This window comes from Leptonotus elevatus, chromosome 20 (assembly GCF_054856555.1).
Source record: "Leptonotus elevatus isolate MCC_2025b chromosome 20, RoL_Lele_1.0, whole genome shotgun sequence".
Lineage (NCBI taxonomy): Eukaryota > Metazoa > Chordata > Actinopteri > Syngnathiformes > Syngnathidae > Leptonotus > Leptonotus elevatus.
In genome coordinates this window covers 6344852-6359682 of record NC_141258.1, presented here as the reverse complement: position 1 = coordinate 6359682, position 14831 = coordinate 6344852, and the positions used below count along the sequence as shown (strand labels likewise).

Sequence of the window (14831 nt, the reverse complement as noted above, 5' to 3'; positions counted from 1 at the left end):
CAAACCAAGTCAACATGATCTCAGCAGAAAGGTAAAGACAAACATGTGTTAGCTTTTCATGGTGTGTTGCAGTTGATGTTATTAGTGACGTACAACACATACCTTTTGCCTTAACGCGTTTCAAAAAGCCAAGGATTCATTCATCGCATATTTAAAAACCCGTTCCGACACGACAGGCAACCTCCACAATACATATTTATTTTCACCTTCAACTCATAAGTAGTGCATTGTAATAAAGACTATCCTAGCACTCAAAGGCAAGTGTTGGCGTGTGTGTAGACGGCGGCTTGTTGACATTCAATCTTCGATGCGGAGCAACAAAATACGTTCATCGTGAAACACTCTGTGTTGGTCTCGAGGGGGTCCTCCAGTGATGAGCCAGAGGCGACGTGATTGGATACATCTCATAGGCCGGGGGCGGGCCACCTGGCCAGGCGCTCGTCAGTTTGGGGTCAAACTGGAAAAGATTTTAAAGTTAAGCTTAACTCATTAGTAATGCGCTAATTTTATATTTATATATATATATATGTCTTTTTGCAACCCACCAGTGAGTAAGGTGGCGGGAGGTCATTGGTGCTGTAGCGCGGTGGAAGTGTGTCGTAATGTCTCTCCGCGACCTCCTGACCTTCTCCCAGTGAAATGGCTTGGATGGAGACGCCGCTGTCCTCTTGAACGGTCGCCACGGTGACATCATACGCCGCTCGCTTCTTCTTGGCGTTCAAGTAGAAGCAAAGCAGCACCACAGCGATGGACACCACCAAGCTCGGGAATCTGGGAAGAAGTCAATGTCCATTAGATTGCTGTTCAGCGCCGCTTAGAGATACGAGTTGAATTAGCTCCGTGTGACTAAGATTCTAGTTTGAAGTACTCTCATTGGAAATATTTAAAAATGAATAGATAATCATAAGAGGATAAAAAAAATATCCTTCGCTTAGGACGTCACATAAATGCTACTCAATTAGCCCAGCTATGTCATTTCCCATTACGCGTTAGCATTAAGCTATGGCTTTCATAGTTATGGAAAACACAACATGTAATTTAGTAAATTTGTCCAAATGACAGCTCGCATATCAGAACACTTGTAAGTTGGGTCACTCGTATCTCAGGACACCGCTGTAATATTCTTCACAGGGACTACTCACAAATATTGAAATATATTCACAAAGGTCATGGCTCCCACACAGACACTGTTGAAAGCAAAACAGAAAAACAACTGAATGTAGCTCTTCACTGTGCACGTTGCATGCTAAAACCGCAATGACAAAAAGCAAAATGAACATTTGTACAGTAAAGACAATCAAACCATGTACAGTCCATTTTGATCATGATGTAAACTTTGTGCAACACAAAACAATCAAGCCAGCAGTTAAAAAAGTAAATACATCTTGCAGGTGGTTCGATGTGCCACGCCTCCTTTTATCCTCCCAAACTAGAACAAATTGGGTTCAAACTGCCACGTTTGTGTGACCTATGATGAACCTGCAGGCTTGACACCAACAATAAAACTTAAAAAAAATAAATCACAAAGGCGTATCATTGAAAATGTAATATGAATGAGCAACATACTCTTTGGACCTTCATCCTATAAATCGCCTACTCATTGCACCTTTCAGTATCTGCTGAGTCTATATAACTCAGGTAAAAGCTTAAAAACAAAATACCCAAAATATACTTAACAAAAAAATATATTCCAATGTGTAATATTGAGCCTTACCTTATGGAGAAATTCCAAACATAACTTGAAATGTCCTGAACTGTGCGTGGCTCCAAAAGGGTAATGTGTCACTCGTAATGTGTCCACAGCGTAAGACGACTTTTTACAGCGTTATTGTCTCGTTTAAAGCCACAGCACTTCAACTTCCTGCTTAAGACACATCCTGGGCGCGTATCACAAGTTCGCGTTGCTCAATGAATGTTACACATTTGTACAAAAGTAACGCTTGCCGTGCTGTTTAACGCTGATAAATTGCATTGACTCAATCGACTCTGGGTTAAATTACTATCCAAAACTGGCTAAGACATCACAGTTGAGATGAGAAAATGCCCTCTAGTGGTTGTGCGCAGTATAGGGGAGGGCATCCGAGCAATCTGATGTGATGTTTGGTTAGCGCTGAGATCTTTGACGGGGCATCGTGAACGTTATTTCTTGCTCCTGAAATAATATGGACAAATGTCACATTGGTACACAGGAGCTTGCCTTCGCATGACCGTCCATCTGGCTCCTTCTCCTTGCTATCATCCTGACGTTGTTTTCCTGAAGGCCGGCTGTTTTTCTCCCGCATGTCTGAAAATCACTTAACCTATTTTTATATTATCAGTGTGTTTTGTCATTACAGTGCTGTTTTTTTGTACTCAGGGTGGCTGAGCAGGGAAAAAATCTAAACGCGTGGTGACCTACTAAGGAAAGGGTAAGGAAATGAAGAAGGGGAAACAGGCATCTCTGTTTGAGCTTGTTTCTGGAATGTTGCGAGGCCAGTGTTGAAACATGTTGACGGTATCTCTGCTGCCTTCCTAGTGTATCACAAGGTCCATACATTTCTGCTTTTATTATTATTGCCAAGGCAAGATATGCAAAGTTTATTAGCATAGCACCATTCAGGCCAAATCTGTAGCACTTAACAACTTGTAGACCAAATTCTGTTTCCTCCCACAGTCCCAAAAATCGGCATGCGCAGTTTACCGAAGATTTTAAAATTGTCCATAAGAACAACAAAACAAAGGGTGGATGCTAATGTAGTACAGGCGGCGGTGGAGGGGGAGGAGGAGGAGGAGGCGGCACAATACTGGAAGTGGCAGTGGGCGGCGGCGGAGGAAGAGTGGGGGCAGCTCCCGTCACAGGAGGAGGCGGAGGAGGAGGAGGAGGAAGTGGGGCACCTCCTGCAACAGAAGGTGGAGGGGGTGGAGGAGGAAGAGGAGAAGCTCCCGTCACAGGAGGAGGTGGAGGAGGAAGTGGGGCACCTCCTGCAACAGGAGGTGGAGGGGGTGGAGGAGAAGCTCCTGTAACAGGAGGAGGCGGAGGGGGAAGGGAGACAGGTGAGCAGAGGTTGCTCGGCGGTAGCGGGGGAGGTGGCGGCAGACATGTTGGTGAGGTCAGGAAAGGCGGAGGGGGCAGGCCAATGTCTATATTAGGGGGAGGAGGAGGAGGACCAGGCGAACTGGCGTCTATTGTAGTTTGAGGTGGCGGAGGAGGGAGGTCATCAGTGAGGGTGACGTCCGCAGGCAGGGTGGGGACTGATGGAAGAGGCACGGCAAAGCCTTGGTTGGATCTGCAGCCCAAGAAGAAAAAAGAAAAACGTGCTAAGGGTCCAGCCATAGAAGGCAGCATAAAAAAGGTAGATAGCACACCTGTGCTAAATATTTTGTAAATAATTAGTGAAGGCAAAAAAATCTAATAAAGCAGCCCATAAAAGAAAATCACCTAATTTATGTAAATTTTTACTAAGTAATTGGCCTGCAGAATAGAAAAAAATATATGCAAAATGAGGAAATATTTTATACAATATGTATAAAATATAAGAACATTTAGATAGATAGGTAGGCAGGTAGAGGTGTGTTTTTTGCAGGGATCCCAAATCTGCCATGTTTTTTCTCCAGCACATCAGGTTTTCGTCATCATAATAATAATACAGTAACATGTAATATAATAATATATGAAGTCATCAGCAACATTTATTTGTAAATGCCACAGCTCTATATTATGTCATAACATTTGTATAGTGCCAAATAAAAACCGAAAAATACCTTTAAAATTTTTTTTTTTTTATTGACGTCCTGCATCCACTATTTCTACTAAAACAATGCAAAATTCTCCACTTTGGGGGCTAAAAAAACATAACCTATCTTAATGTGCTTCCACGAGCGCGCACATCCTGTGTTCACGCAAACTCATGTTAAATTGAAGCCAACGCATACTGATCATCCCCAAATAAGCTCCATATGCTCTATTAGGCTTTTCCTGTCCTTGCGTGTTTGTTATGTATTTATTTTAAATCAGATTCCTTTTAGAAGCCGGATGACCGTACGACAATTTCCCCACAAATGTTTGGGAGATGTCAGCATATATATATATATGAATATAAAAAACAAAAAAGTACTGGTTGACGTACGTAGCGGCATCCGCATTGCTTAGTGTGCTGTCGGAGGTTCCTGTCCTGCTTTCTGGGAGCTCCTGGTAGACCTGCGGGGGGGGGCCCAGAGGATGACATTGATCCTTGACACTTGACCTGACCTTTAACGTAGCCAATTTACCTGGAAACTGTGCCCAGTGGCGTCCAAGCCGGAGTATGAGATGGGTACTCGGGAATAGCCTCTCTCGAGCTCCCTGCCCGAAGCGGGCGGAGTCACCAGCTTGGCACGTGTGTTGTTTTTGGATGTAGCGAAGACGCTGATTTCTCTCCTGGCCACTTTCTCGTAGTGGATAGAAGCAGCCTGGATCGAAGGGGAAAACTTAGGCAGGAACCAAGGAGGGAAACCCAAAAGCGTGCACATTGAATGATGCTTCTATGGCGACGGGCGCTTCTCACCAGTGACATGAGGTTGACTGAGGACTCCATGTTTTTGACTCGAATGGCCTGAGAATCAAGCAGCCGGAGCAGCAAGGCGGCCACGCCATTGATTTGATAGGCGACGCTGGCCAAGGCTTGCACGGCTAAAGCTTTGGCCTCCTCCAGAGCCTTTGCTGGTTCCTCCGCCTGCAGGATATCATAACAAATGCACTGCATCGGTGGAAAAGTACTTAAATAGTCCACTTGAGTACAATCACTTTGATGAAATGCCGGTCATGTAATAATAAGGTAACAACACCTCATATGACTTACAACAGCAGTGCTTACCATTCAAATTAGACAGCAATTTTATTTTTTCAAAAGCGACAGTAATGCACGCAACCATTTGGCACGTCATTATGATTGTATTATAGATGGCAATCTGTCACCTGCAGGTAGTTGTTTTCGCAGTAGTCCGCAACTTGCTGCAGGTTGCTCTGGTTCTCAATCAGTTTCTTCCTGGCCGTCGGCGCCTCTTCGAAAATCTGAGAAATAACCTGGGAAATGTTTTTTGTGTCCGCCATCGGCCCTTCAAATCAAATCCTTTGCTGCAAAAGTTCAGACTACTTCATGTTGCTACTTGAAGTCGAAGGAAGGATGGTTGTGGGTCTGATCCGCGGAGGAGGGCGGGGACGAGGGTGGAAAACATTGACGACGTTTGTCCACTAGAGGGCAGAGTAACCCAAAAAGATAAGCGCGAACCTTTCGGCCTATTTACGAATCTAGGACGAAGATCATAATTAATAACCCATGTCAAGTCGGCCACAATATAAAAACTACAACCACAATAATAAACATAGCAGTATTAAAAGAGCAAATACAACCTTACGATTAGCCTCCCGCTCACGCTTCACAAACCTTGTCCCCAATTGTTATTGCATGATATGACGACCAGTTGCCTTCCGGTTCAGGACCCAGCACGGCATATAAAAAGCAGTCACGGCTGGCTGTTTACGACCTGTCAGTCATCACGGCCGGCCCCACTGGGCGGCGCTAGTGTGCAAAGCAAGTCTAATCAGGAGACAGGTGCGGCAGGATGATGATCGCCAGGTGAGCATAAGAGCAAAAATGTTTGTCAGTCTGTGTCGTTGCTATTTCTCACGAGGATATTTTGCTTGTTGCAGGATTTGGACACGAGGCACCCACCTCAGCTCCTTCATTTAGCATGTAACGGATTTTATTGCTGGCCAACCTATATTTGTATATAAATAGTAGGCTTTTTTTTTTTTCGCATACCCAACCCCATCATCTCAACTTTAGCATTTGTAAGTGCACTTTCATTTCTTCATCTTACCATTTATTGTGGCTGGCCATTCACCGTAGTGCAATTTGTAATCTCTGCATGTTATGTTATTGGTTTTTTATTTAGCCAAACAAGCAGAAGAAGCCAGATTGGCTATTTGGCCCGGCCTGCAGCTCAACTGGTGTCAGGTGTGCAACAAGGGGATTCATTAAGTGCAGCCCACGGGTGCGGCAAGATGGTGGCTGCCAGTGAAGTGAGAACGCCAGCAAATGTTAGCCGTATTGTTGCAGTTTCTCACAAGGACATAGTTAGCAGGATTAGCGTCGGTTGTTTGTAATGATATTTTTTCTTTAGGGCGGCAGCGGAGCGAGAGGCACCAAGAACCACCGGACGAGGGTAACTATTTTACATATACAACAACAAAAGGTAACCACGATAAGAACCGAACTGCTATGTGAGAGCAACAATGTTTGTGCCCCAAATAATGAAATCAACAGTATTTACCTATGTGTCGGTAAATTTCTGCAGTGATATTCTTGTTCGTGAAACATAGTTTGGCAAGTTTAGAATGTTTTTGTTTTTTTTGTGGTACACCCCTGTGCAGTAGGTGGCGGTGTGTAAGCAATCGAAGCCTGCGCGGTAATTAGGAAACAGGTGCGGCAAGATGGCGACCGTCAGCCAAACAGAGCAGATGTTTGATTTTCTGCAGGATAGTCACGCTCTCGGGACACAGAAGCGTTTGGGGTTTGAGAACAACGTCGGCACATGTTATCTTAGATGTGGTCGTTAGCTTCTTTTTTTCCCCCGGTATTTTAAATGTTTGCTTGGTTAGCTTACATGACGCACCCCCGGGAATAGAATGGTAAGAGTTGGTTGGTTAAACCTGTGGTCGCCATTAGTCCGAATGTTGTGCAAATTTTGATGTCACATAGAACAACATATGCATACGGCCAAAACGGCACCATGCTTTAAAGTAAGAATAATTCCGAATAGGAGAATTAGACGGGACGTACGGATAAAAATCCAATATTTGGTAGCGTAAATAATTTATTTCCCGGACTTACCGAATCATTGCTTTAGTTCTCGAGTGAGAGCAAAAATAAAACAAGTGTGGCGCCAGAGATTTGTAGCTCACATAGCAATGTTTTCAGATAGGTGTTGAAATAAAAATGTGCGTATTGTCCGCCCTAAGAGGGCACATCCAAAAGACGAACACATATTTGAATGGCTCGAAAGGTGAGGGGGAAAAAAAAGACACCCTTGCGCTAAGTAATGCAACTTGTTTTTATTAGAAAGGGGCAATGCACAACAAATTAAGTTGTAAATACGCCATTTTATAGCAACAGTTGACAATTTTCAGCTATAGTCCCCCTACATGAAAACGATACACATCAGAGTTTAGATGAAACCCAAATAGAAAGAGTTAATGGTTGCACTTCTGAGTGTCTTTAGCCGCATTGGTACCAGTAATTGTTTGCTGCCAGAGTGAAATGTTGTGCTGCATGGTGGGAGGAGTCTGAAGGCTTGGTAAGAGTGCACATACACCCCAAGATAAATGTCCCAAAGTCACAGGCTGCATCTCTCTTCCAGTCTTGGCGCCAAGTCTTTGCATGGGTGGAGAGGCGCCAGATGAGGCCAATGGTGATCGATGCACCTCGGTAAGCGCAAAGAATTGAGTGTATTTTATTTGCAGGCTGAGGTGAAAAGTTTGCCAAGGACTAAATGCATCCCAAATAAAGAGACCAGCCATGTCTGTTTAGAAAGTTATTCATTAAAGTACAAAACATTGCAGCTACTGGCCAGCTGAGAAATGAATGTTTCTCCAACTCTTCAGTCTTTGTGGTTGTTTCCTACATGTAGCTGCCGTGTCCGCCATGATGTTTTCCTGTGGTAGAATAAATTTTCACACTTTCCATCAACTTATGCACTGATTATGTGACTTACGCGAGCACTGCTGATCTTGTCGCCAGATCATATTGGTAGCTTCTGCACCTGCTGAAGACGGCAGGCAATACTCCGAATATGTTAATGTTTCATTTACAAACAGACAAGATTAGTCTCAATACATTTTTTGTGGCAATTATTTGATTGTAAAAAAATCGCCATGCATATGTGTGCAGGTTTAATGAAATATTTGTCTGAGTTAAATTACACGGTTATGACAATCAGTCCCACACAACACATTATTATATTGAACCTTCCAACAGGCCAACCGTCCCCAAGCATACCCGCAAATCCAGCAGAGCTCGATGGCGGCCACCACCATCGAGCCACTTCTCAAGATCACCTCTGATGGGGCGCGAAGAAGACAGTTGGCCAACACAAGACCAATCATGTGAAAAGAAGCGGCGGCCTTTTCCCAATGAGCAAAGATAACTGGAGATGGACGCAAGAGCCATGCATTTCGCATCTGAAAGATGTTAGAATACCCAAAAAGTGTTGTACTACTTGCCAAGTACGGATGTGACTAAAGGGTTGAATAATTTGGTCAATGAGGAAATCACAAAAATGTATTGTTACAAAAACAATAATGCTGTCAAATGTAAGTTGCATTTGTTCATTTTACATGTCCTTATTTGAGCCATTTACAAACACTTGAACTATGACATAATTTCTACTTTTATATCTTGTAATGTTTTTTTTTATATGCAAGCTGTACATGATACTTTGGAAATGCCTATTTATTTAATTTTTTTGGGCTGAATACTCAACATGTCCCAATCCCGGAATGTGCCAAGTATGGCCTATAGCTACAAATCAGCAAACTATTTTTTAATTTTATTCGGCTTTTGGTGACCCCCCCAAAACACTTTCACTCAATAACTTGGTCCAGTTGCTTTTGGTACTGCTTTCTACCAAACTGGTGACTCCCCAACCCTGAAACACAAACAGGGGAGAGGCGGAAGGGGGATGTTGAGAGTTGTGTATTGGCACAAGATGCTCTGCAATAAGAAGCTTCTCATTGGCCAGGGAGCTGAAACATTCTACTCCAGAGAAAGAAAAGTCTTGGGAGTCTTTCGGAATTGCCCCTGCTGCGATGATTATGAGCGTGGACATGCAGTACCAAAAACATCCACAAATACCTCACCAATATCAGGATATAAAATAAAAATACAATACACCGTTAATGAGGTTAGGTAACAATATGATTTTAAGAATTGGAGCTTACTAAAAAATATATATGTATACGACAAAAAATACCACGACACTGCGGTTTAGAAAATCACTTTTCCAAGTACGATACCACAAACGGTCCAAACTACTCTTCTATGGTTTTTCATGAGAAAACGTGACATGGAGACAAAAAAAAAAAAAACTTTCTTCCACCCTACAAACAAGTTATATTCGTACTAGAACTGTACAGACAAGGAACTCGTACATAAAATACAAAATAAAAAGTTACATACCACCATTAATAAAATAACCACACAATATTCGACAACTAAAATACACGGTTTTACACGAACAACATTTCCTGTTCAATTTCCAACACACACACACACGAGCTGGCCAGCATTAAAAAAAAAAAAAAAAACCATTTGAGAAAAAAAAAGCACAGTGATAGGAATTGTGACGTGCTCGTGAGCTCAAACCTCAAACGCTGTCTTGTCTCTCAAGTGCGGAAAACCCTGCAATAAAACGACACATCGTCGTGGGAAACGGGAACAAGCCACAAACATTTGCCGGTGTGCTCACTTAGCTGACGGGTCGCCATATAGCCGCACCTGTGCGCTGCGCTTCATTAAGCACACCTGCGGGGCTGATGATGATGAAAAGCCAACCTTCTTCTTGTGCTTGTTGAACGGCGCTTTGCACGTTAGCGCCGCCTGGCGACTCGTCATGATGACTGCTTTGGTGTACCGAGGACATTGTTGCTTTGCAAAGTTAATTACAATAACAATAACTTGGGTTGCACTTCTCTGCATGGAGCTCCTCGTTTATTTTTTAGGCTTCGTAATCAACTGTTTGCATTTCACCACATTATTCTCAGCTGCTTCCCATTTCACTTTGCTCGGGCGTTGGAAGTTCTGTCGCTGCGGGTCACTTGACACGCGCTGCCACCATCTCGCCACTAGAAATAGTATAGCTTGTGATTGTGCATGGCGCCTACAACAGAAGGTCATTTCATCACCAAAACCAGTAGGTTTTATCCTCTAGCGGCCATTAATGTCGTCAGAACCTTTGAGAAGATGTGGATGAAAACTTTAGAAGACACATTCGTTCTAATAAGTTAGGCCTCACGGTGGCGCTAGAGGACAGGTCAACTCGCTAATAAGTTACATAATCAATAATTTATGTATTCAACAAATGTGAAGTGCCTCGCATAAAAACGGGGTCAACAATCTTATGTACATGTTATTCCAGAGGCAAATATCCCTGGGGTCAAATGTGTTAGTAATATTTGAGGATAATAGATACATTTAAAAAATAAAAAAATGAACAAACAAATAAGCCATGGCTGACTTTAAAATTTTAGGAATTGATGGGAGTTTAACCGCCTTAAAATAATGTATAAAGCCCATCATGACATCTAACATGCAAATCAAATTTTTTTTCCTTTTAAAGGGAAAGTGAGTACTAATTAAGAGCAGACATTTTCCCCAAACCTAAATGCAGAAGAAAACAAAAAGAACGATTTATTTCTAATCAAGGTGTCAGTTTGTGGAACAATCTGATTTATAAAACTAAATAATCTCAAATCCATTTGTACTTAAAAAAATTGTTTTTTTTTATAAGAGCATAATTATGGATTTCAATGGTTGGCAAGTTGAAATCAGGAGGATGCTACGCCCCCTTGTGGAACACATTTAATGTCGCAAAGAGTAACAGTAGACAAAAAATAATAATTAAGAACAGGTATGTTATTCCAACTTTTCAAGCCCTGTCAGATGGCAGTAAAAATATTACAAGAGACAACCATTGACCAACGTTCCAAACATTTATTTCATTTTATACATTCAAATTAAAATATAAAATATTCATGTATATTTCATATAGAGCCTATAAGCAAAGTTTAATACAAGAGCACAAGGTGTTCCATGTGGCACATATATATATATATATATATATGTACATTTCCAAAGCATTTTGAATACTATACAGTGTTTCCATAGCTGCACAGGCTTTTTGTTGTTGTTGTTGTATATATATATATTTCAATTGATCACGAGCGGTTTGTGTTCTTCACTGGGTTGAGGGCTTGAGGCACAACTAGAACGAAAGTGAGAGGTCAGGGGTCGGGCCAAGTGCTTCGCGGAATTGCAGCTCACAGTAACGGTTAAACAGTAGGACTCACAAAGCTTATCATGTAGGAGCATCAAAGTAGGAAATATAATCAAATATAATCATGCGGAGTCCTAACGTGTATTTGTCACAATATTGAATAAACGACGAATGTCAGATTGAAGCCTCAGCCAATCACCATGTCCGTTTGCACTGCAATAATCGAATATCACAACATTGACCGGAGACAAAAAAAAAAAATGAAAAGGTTCCTCAAGTAATCAAGTTATAAGTGCAATCCCAACCTTTCCTTACGTCAGCACATAGACCGTTTATTTAAAAAAACAAAAAAAAATCTTACATAAGCATCACAAATTCAGTCAAACTGGAGTTTATAATACAGCAGATGCCCCAACACTCAACAAACCATGCGCTTACATACTGTACGTCCAGTAGTTATGTACACCAAACACAATAAAATCATTCCCATATATAAATTGTAACAAGAATAAAATACAGCAGACAAATATTTGATATTAGGAAATATATATTATTTTAGACTGTGTGTGTGTGTGTGTTATCTATTTTGGCATCTGGGAAGATGATTAAAAACGCAGTTTCGTAATCCCTCATCTCATTTGACACATCTCCAAAAACACATTAAATACGTTTATTTTTTTTAAAATTTTTATATATATTTTTTTAAAATATGAAACTTCTTTATTCAGTCCAGTAAAATCGTTTTAACATTCAAAAAACTTGCCTTCCATGGGAGCAGGGGTTCTTGCGTTAAAAAACGACTTCACACTACAACCTTTCTTATGTTGTGTATGAAGTCATTGCAAAAAAAAAAAAAAAAAAATTTGATATATAATAAAACATTTAAAAAAAACAAAACAAGGGATCAAGAGAAAAGAAGCTTCAGGGTTGTTGGCGTTCAGATCTTTTTGGAATCTTTTGCCTCAAACAGCTTCATGCGCTCTTGCACGGTCAGTCCCTCTTTCAGGCTCTGCCGGGGAAAACACAGGACAGACGCGTGAGGACACACGGAAGAAAAAGCACTCAAAACAACAAGCGGGTTCGGTAGGGTCGCCCCCGACAACCGCAGATTTCTTATTTGAGTGAGGGTTTTCAACGATTTTTTTTCCCAGGGACCGTCATGTCATCAAAAATACACACACATATATATATATATATATATATATATATATATAAATCAAATAAAATAGCGAGCGGTGAAGATGTGACAAATATTAAGGCCACACTGAAAAGAAAACATAGAATGTCACAAGATCCAATGAGAGTATATGAACATAAAACTACAAATTTTATCATGACTGTCAAAATTCACACATTTCCAAATGAAATTAGTAATGGTTACAATTCAGAAATGTTAAAAGTAGAAATAATGACGTATAATGCACTTCTTTATTTACTTATAAATAAACAGCTCGGAAGGAAAAACAAATATTTGAATTGTATAACATTATAATACAGTTGTGCCTTGACGTTGAGCCACTAAAATGAAAATTTGGCATCTCTAGATCCATTCCAGTAGCCCAAACAAATTTCTACTCTTTTCTTTTTTTCTTAAATAAAATAAAGCATTCTACAGTATTGTACTTTATGAATACCCATTTAAAAAGATCTAAGGATTACTTTTTAACTAGGGTTGTGCTAATAAATCTATTCTCATAAGAATCGCGATTTTTATGAGAATCAATTCAAAATCGATTATAAATGTTCCAAAATCCATTTTATTTAAATTATTTTATACTGTCTTGCCTTTGTGCGTGTGCCTTTATTGGGAGCGCTGTTCATGTTGTACCTGATTTGGCCACTTAGGGGCAGTGTGGTTCCACACGGTCTAATACACTGTTAAGTAGTTGCCACATTAGAGAGTAGAAGGAAAAAGTCACGATCAAGTTATTCCAATTAAAGTTGTTTTTTTTGCAGCGTGGAGGCCGTTCTTTTGAGTGATAAAAGTGCCGCGAGTAGCGCGCTAATTAGCATTAGCGAGTCAGACTGGTGTAGATCATAACAATTCCTTGAACAGCCATAAATTGGAGCAAAAATCAGTCAATCAAATCATTTTGAATCAAAAATCGATTCTGAATCGAATCGTGAGACATTCAAAGATTCCCACCCCTATTTTTCACCTTTCCTTTTTTTTTTTTTACGTCAGTGTTTGGCAAAGGCACCACTGCATTCTATATTGTAAGCTTAGTTGTGACCCTAACATGCTTAACAGCAAAAGTGTGATGATAAAAGTACTCATGTCCGGTGCAGGTCAAAGTTCACTAACCCAGTGGTTGGAAAATGACGCGTCATATTTCGTGCAATTAGCTGGCTGAGAGTTGCGTGCATCGAAAAAGCAGAAAAGGAGGTGAAGTCATGCAAAGGATGCGTTGCTCTACATCATGCTTATACTGCGATATACCTACGGCGTATCTCGGGCGGGTTTGGGGGGGAGGGCCTAAGACCCACATGGGGGGGGGGGGTGTCAGCTGTCCCATGAGACCTGTTCAGTGACAGACTGGTGGACAAAAGACACACATGACAAACACGCACGACTTCACTCCGACTTGATCCGACGTCGATCACAAAAACAAGACCAAACGTGGATTCCAACAATCGGTGGCTACTTGCCTTTGACCTGACGCCTCGGGATGATTTGGAGGCTGGTTGTTCTTTTTTCATGAAGTCGGGATTACTTTTGGATTTCATGATGTCTACAGAGAGAGACAGAGAGAGAGAGAGAAACATTACAGATATGGTGGAACTCCTCAATTTAAGGATGGCGGCGTGTAACAAACATTCACCGTATCCGGACGTGACCGTCCCATCGACGGTCCTCTCGCCTAACGCCTCAGTGGCAATCAGCAGCTTCTCCTTCAGTTTGCCAATATCGCAGTCGGCCTTCGCTTTCGCAACGCTCAGCTCGGTGTAGATGTCTTTGTATTTGTCCGCGGCGTACTTCTTGTCCTGTTGGCATGACACATGAATGACATCATCTTCTTCCCCCGGGAATGATTTACATAAACTGCAAAAAAAAAAAAAAAAAAAACTCATCTCGAAATGAGATGAAATCTCGTTTTGTTGCCCGGCAAATTTTTGTGTGAGAGCGTTTTCACTCATGTGAAGTCACGACGCTGCGTTTGCTCACCCTCAGCGCCGACTGCAGCTCATCCTTCAAAGAGTGTATTTCCTGTTTAAGATACTGAATCTCCGACTCCTTGATTCGAAGCAGCACCTTCAAGAAGGCGAGAAGAGGAATCATTGCGGCGAAGCGACCAGCGTCTCCGCGCGGCGTGCGTGCGAGCGTCCCCCGCAAACCTCCAGTTCGTAGACGTCTCTGCCTTGCGTGACGGGCGACAGCGCCGTCTCCCCGCTGAAACACGAGCGCAGCCGCGTGATCTCGGCACTCAGGCGGTTATTCAGCTCCTGTTGGGAGCGCGCGGCGTTAAAAAGGAGAAGCAGGCGGACGCCAATTTTGCCGGTCGACGTGTAGGGTTCCAACCCACCTGGTTGTGAGCGTTGAGCTCCTGGTTCTCGCGCTGACACTGCCTGAGGGCCTGCCTCTCGGCCTCCAGCGCCTGAGCCAGGTGGGCGTTCTCCAGGCATTTCTGCGAATACTGCTCGGACAGAACCTCCAGCTCCCGCTGGATGGACGCCAGCTCCTCCCTGGACATTCATGTGCGGCGCGGAGAAAGCGTTTCAAATTGCATTAAGGTACAAGGCAGAGATGAGGGGACAAGTCACATGACTGAATGTTACAATTGCACTTATGCTAAGGCTAACAAGATGATTTGACTGTGAGA

At 42.2% G+C, this 14831-nt stretch overlaps 3 protein-coding genes and 2 long non-coding RNA genes across 12 annotated transcripts in view; 1 reads left to right on the top strand and 4 right to left on the bottom strand.

Annotated features, from left to right (window-relative positions):
- Positions 1–73: 73 nt before the first annotated feature.
- On the bottom strand, positions 74–2463 carry LOC147156651 (uncharacterized). The gene is made up of 4 exons (XM_086063939.1): positions 1715–2463; positions 1143–1187; positions 546–771; positions 74–457 (listed from the first exon to the last, which is right to left on the bottom strand). Exons 2-4 carry the CDS (start codon positions 1169–1171, stop codon positions 329–331), a joined length of 384 nt encoding a protein of 127 aa, XP_085920065.1. The 5' UTR covers positions 1172–1187; positions 1715–2463; the 3' UTR covers positions 74–328.
- Positions 2464–2531: 68 nt separating this feature from the next.
- abi3b (ABI family, member 3b) lies at positions 2532–5433 on the bottom strand. The gene is made up of 6 exons (XM_086063938.1): positions 5369–5433; positions 4934–5209; positions 4524–4691; positions 4249–4428; positions 4107–4177; positions 2532–3266 (listed from the first exon to the last, which is right to left on the bottom strand). The coding sequence occupies exons 2-6, from the start codon at positions 5066–5068 to the stop codon at positions 2729–2731; spliced, it is 1092 nt and encodes a 363-aa protein (XP_085920064.1). The 5' UTR covers positions 5069–5209; positions 5369–5433; the 3' UTR covers positions 2532–2728.
- LOC147156649 (uncharacterized) lies at positions 3107–8450 on the top strand. Of its 2 annotated transcripts, none has more exons than XR_015091589.1 (6): positions 3107–5594; positions 5669–5809; positions 5914–6058; positions 6142–6183; positions 7378–7445; positions 7995–8450. It is a non-coding gene; the product is annotated as an uncharacterized LOC147156649 (long non-coding RNA). The 2 variants fall into 2 exon arrangements; XR_015091588.1 differs by having other exon boundaries at positions 3119–5594; positions 5914–6040.
- On the bottom strand, positions 7126–9558 carry LOC147156648 (uncharacterized). 2 transcript variants are annotated; one of them, XR_015091591.1, is made up of 4 exons: positions 9513–9556; positions 9381–9416; positions 7732–7782; positions 7126–7672 (listed from the first exon to the last, which is right to left on the bottom strand). It is a non-coding gene; the product is annotated as an uncharacterized LOC147156648 (long non-coding RNA). The 2 variants fall into 2 exon arrangements; XR_015091590.1 differs by having other exon boundaries at positions 9381–9558.
- Positions 9559–10707: 1149 nt separating this feature from the next.
- Positions 10708–14831, bottom strand: part of mpripa (myosin phosphatase Rho interacting protein a) — a 39113-nt gene continuing 34989 nt past the window's right edge. For 5 of the 6 annotated variants that reach the window (XM_086063927.1, XM_086063926.1, XM_086063928.1 and 2 more), the window contains 6 exons: positions 14535–14694; positions 14347–14454; positions 14177–14263; positions 13833–13995; positions 13660–13742; positions 10708–12019 (listed from right to left, as the gene is read on the bottom strand). In XM_086063927.1, the coding sequence (XP_085920053.1) occupies positions 11948–12019; positions 13660–13742; positions 13833–13995; positions 14177–14263; positions 14347–14454; positions 14535–14694 (673 nt within the window). In that variant the 3' untranslated portion in view covers positions 10708–11947. Of the gene's footprint in view, positions 12020–13454; positions 13547–13659; positions 13743–13832; positions 13996–14176; positions 14264–14346; positions 14455–14534; positions 14695–14831 lie in introns of all 6 variants that reach the window. The other variant, XR_015091583.1, reaches the window with a different exon arrangement.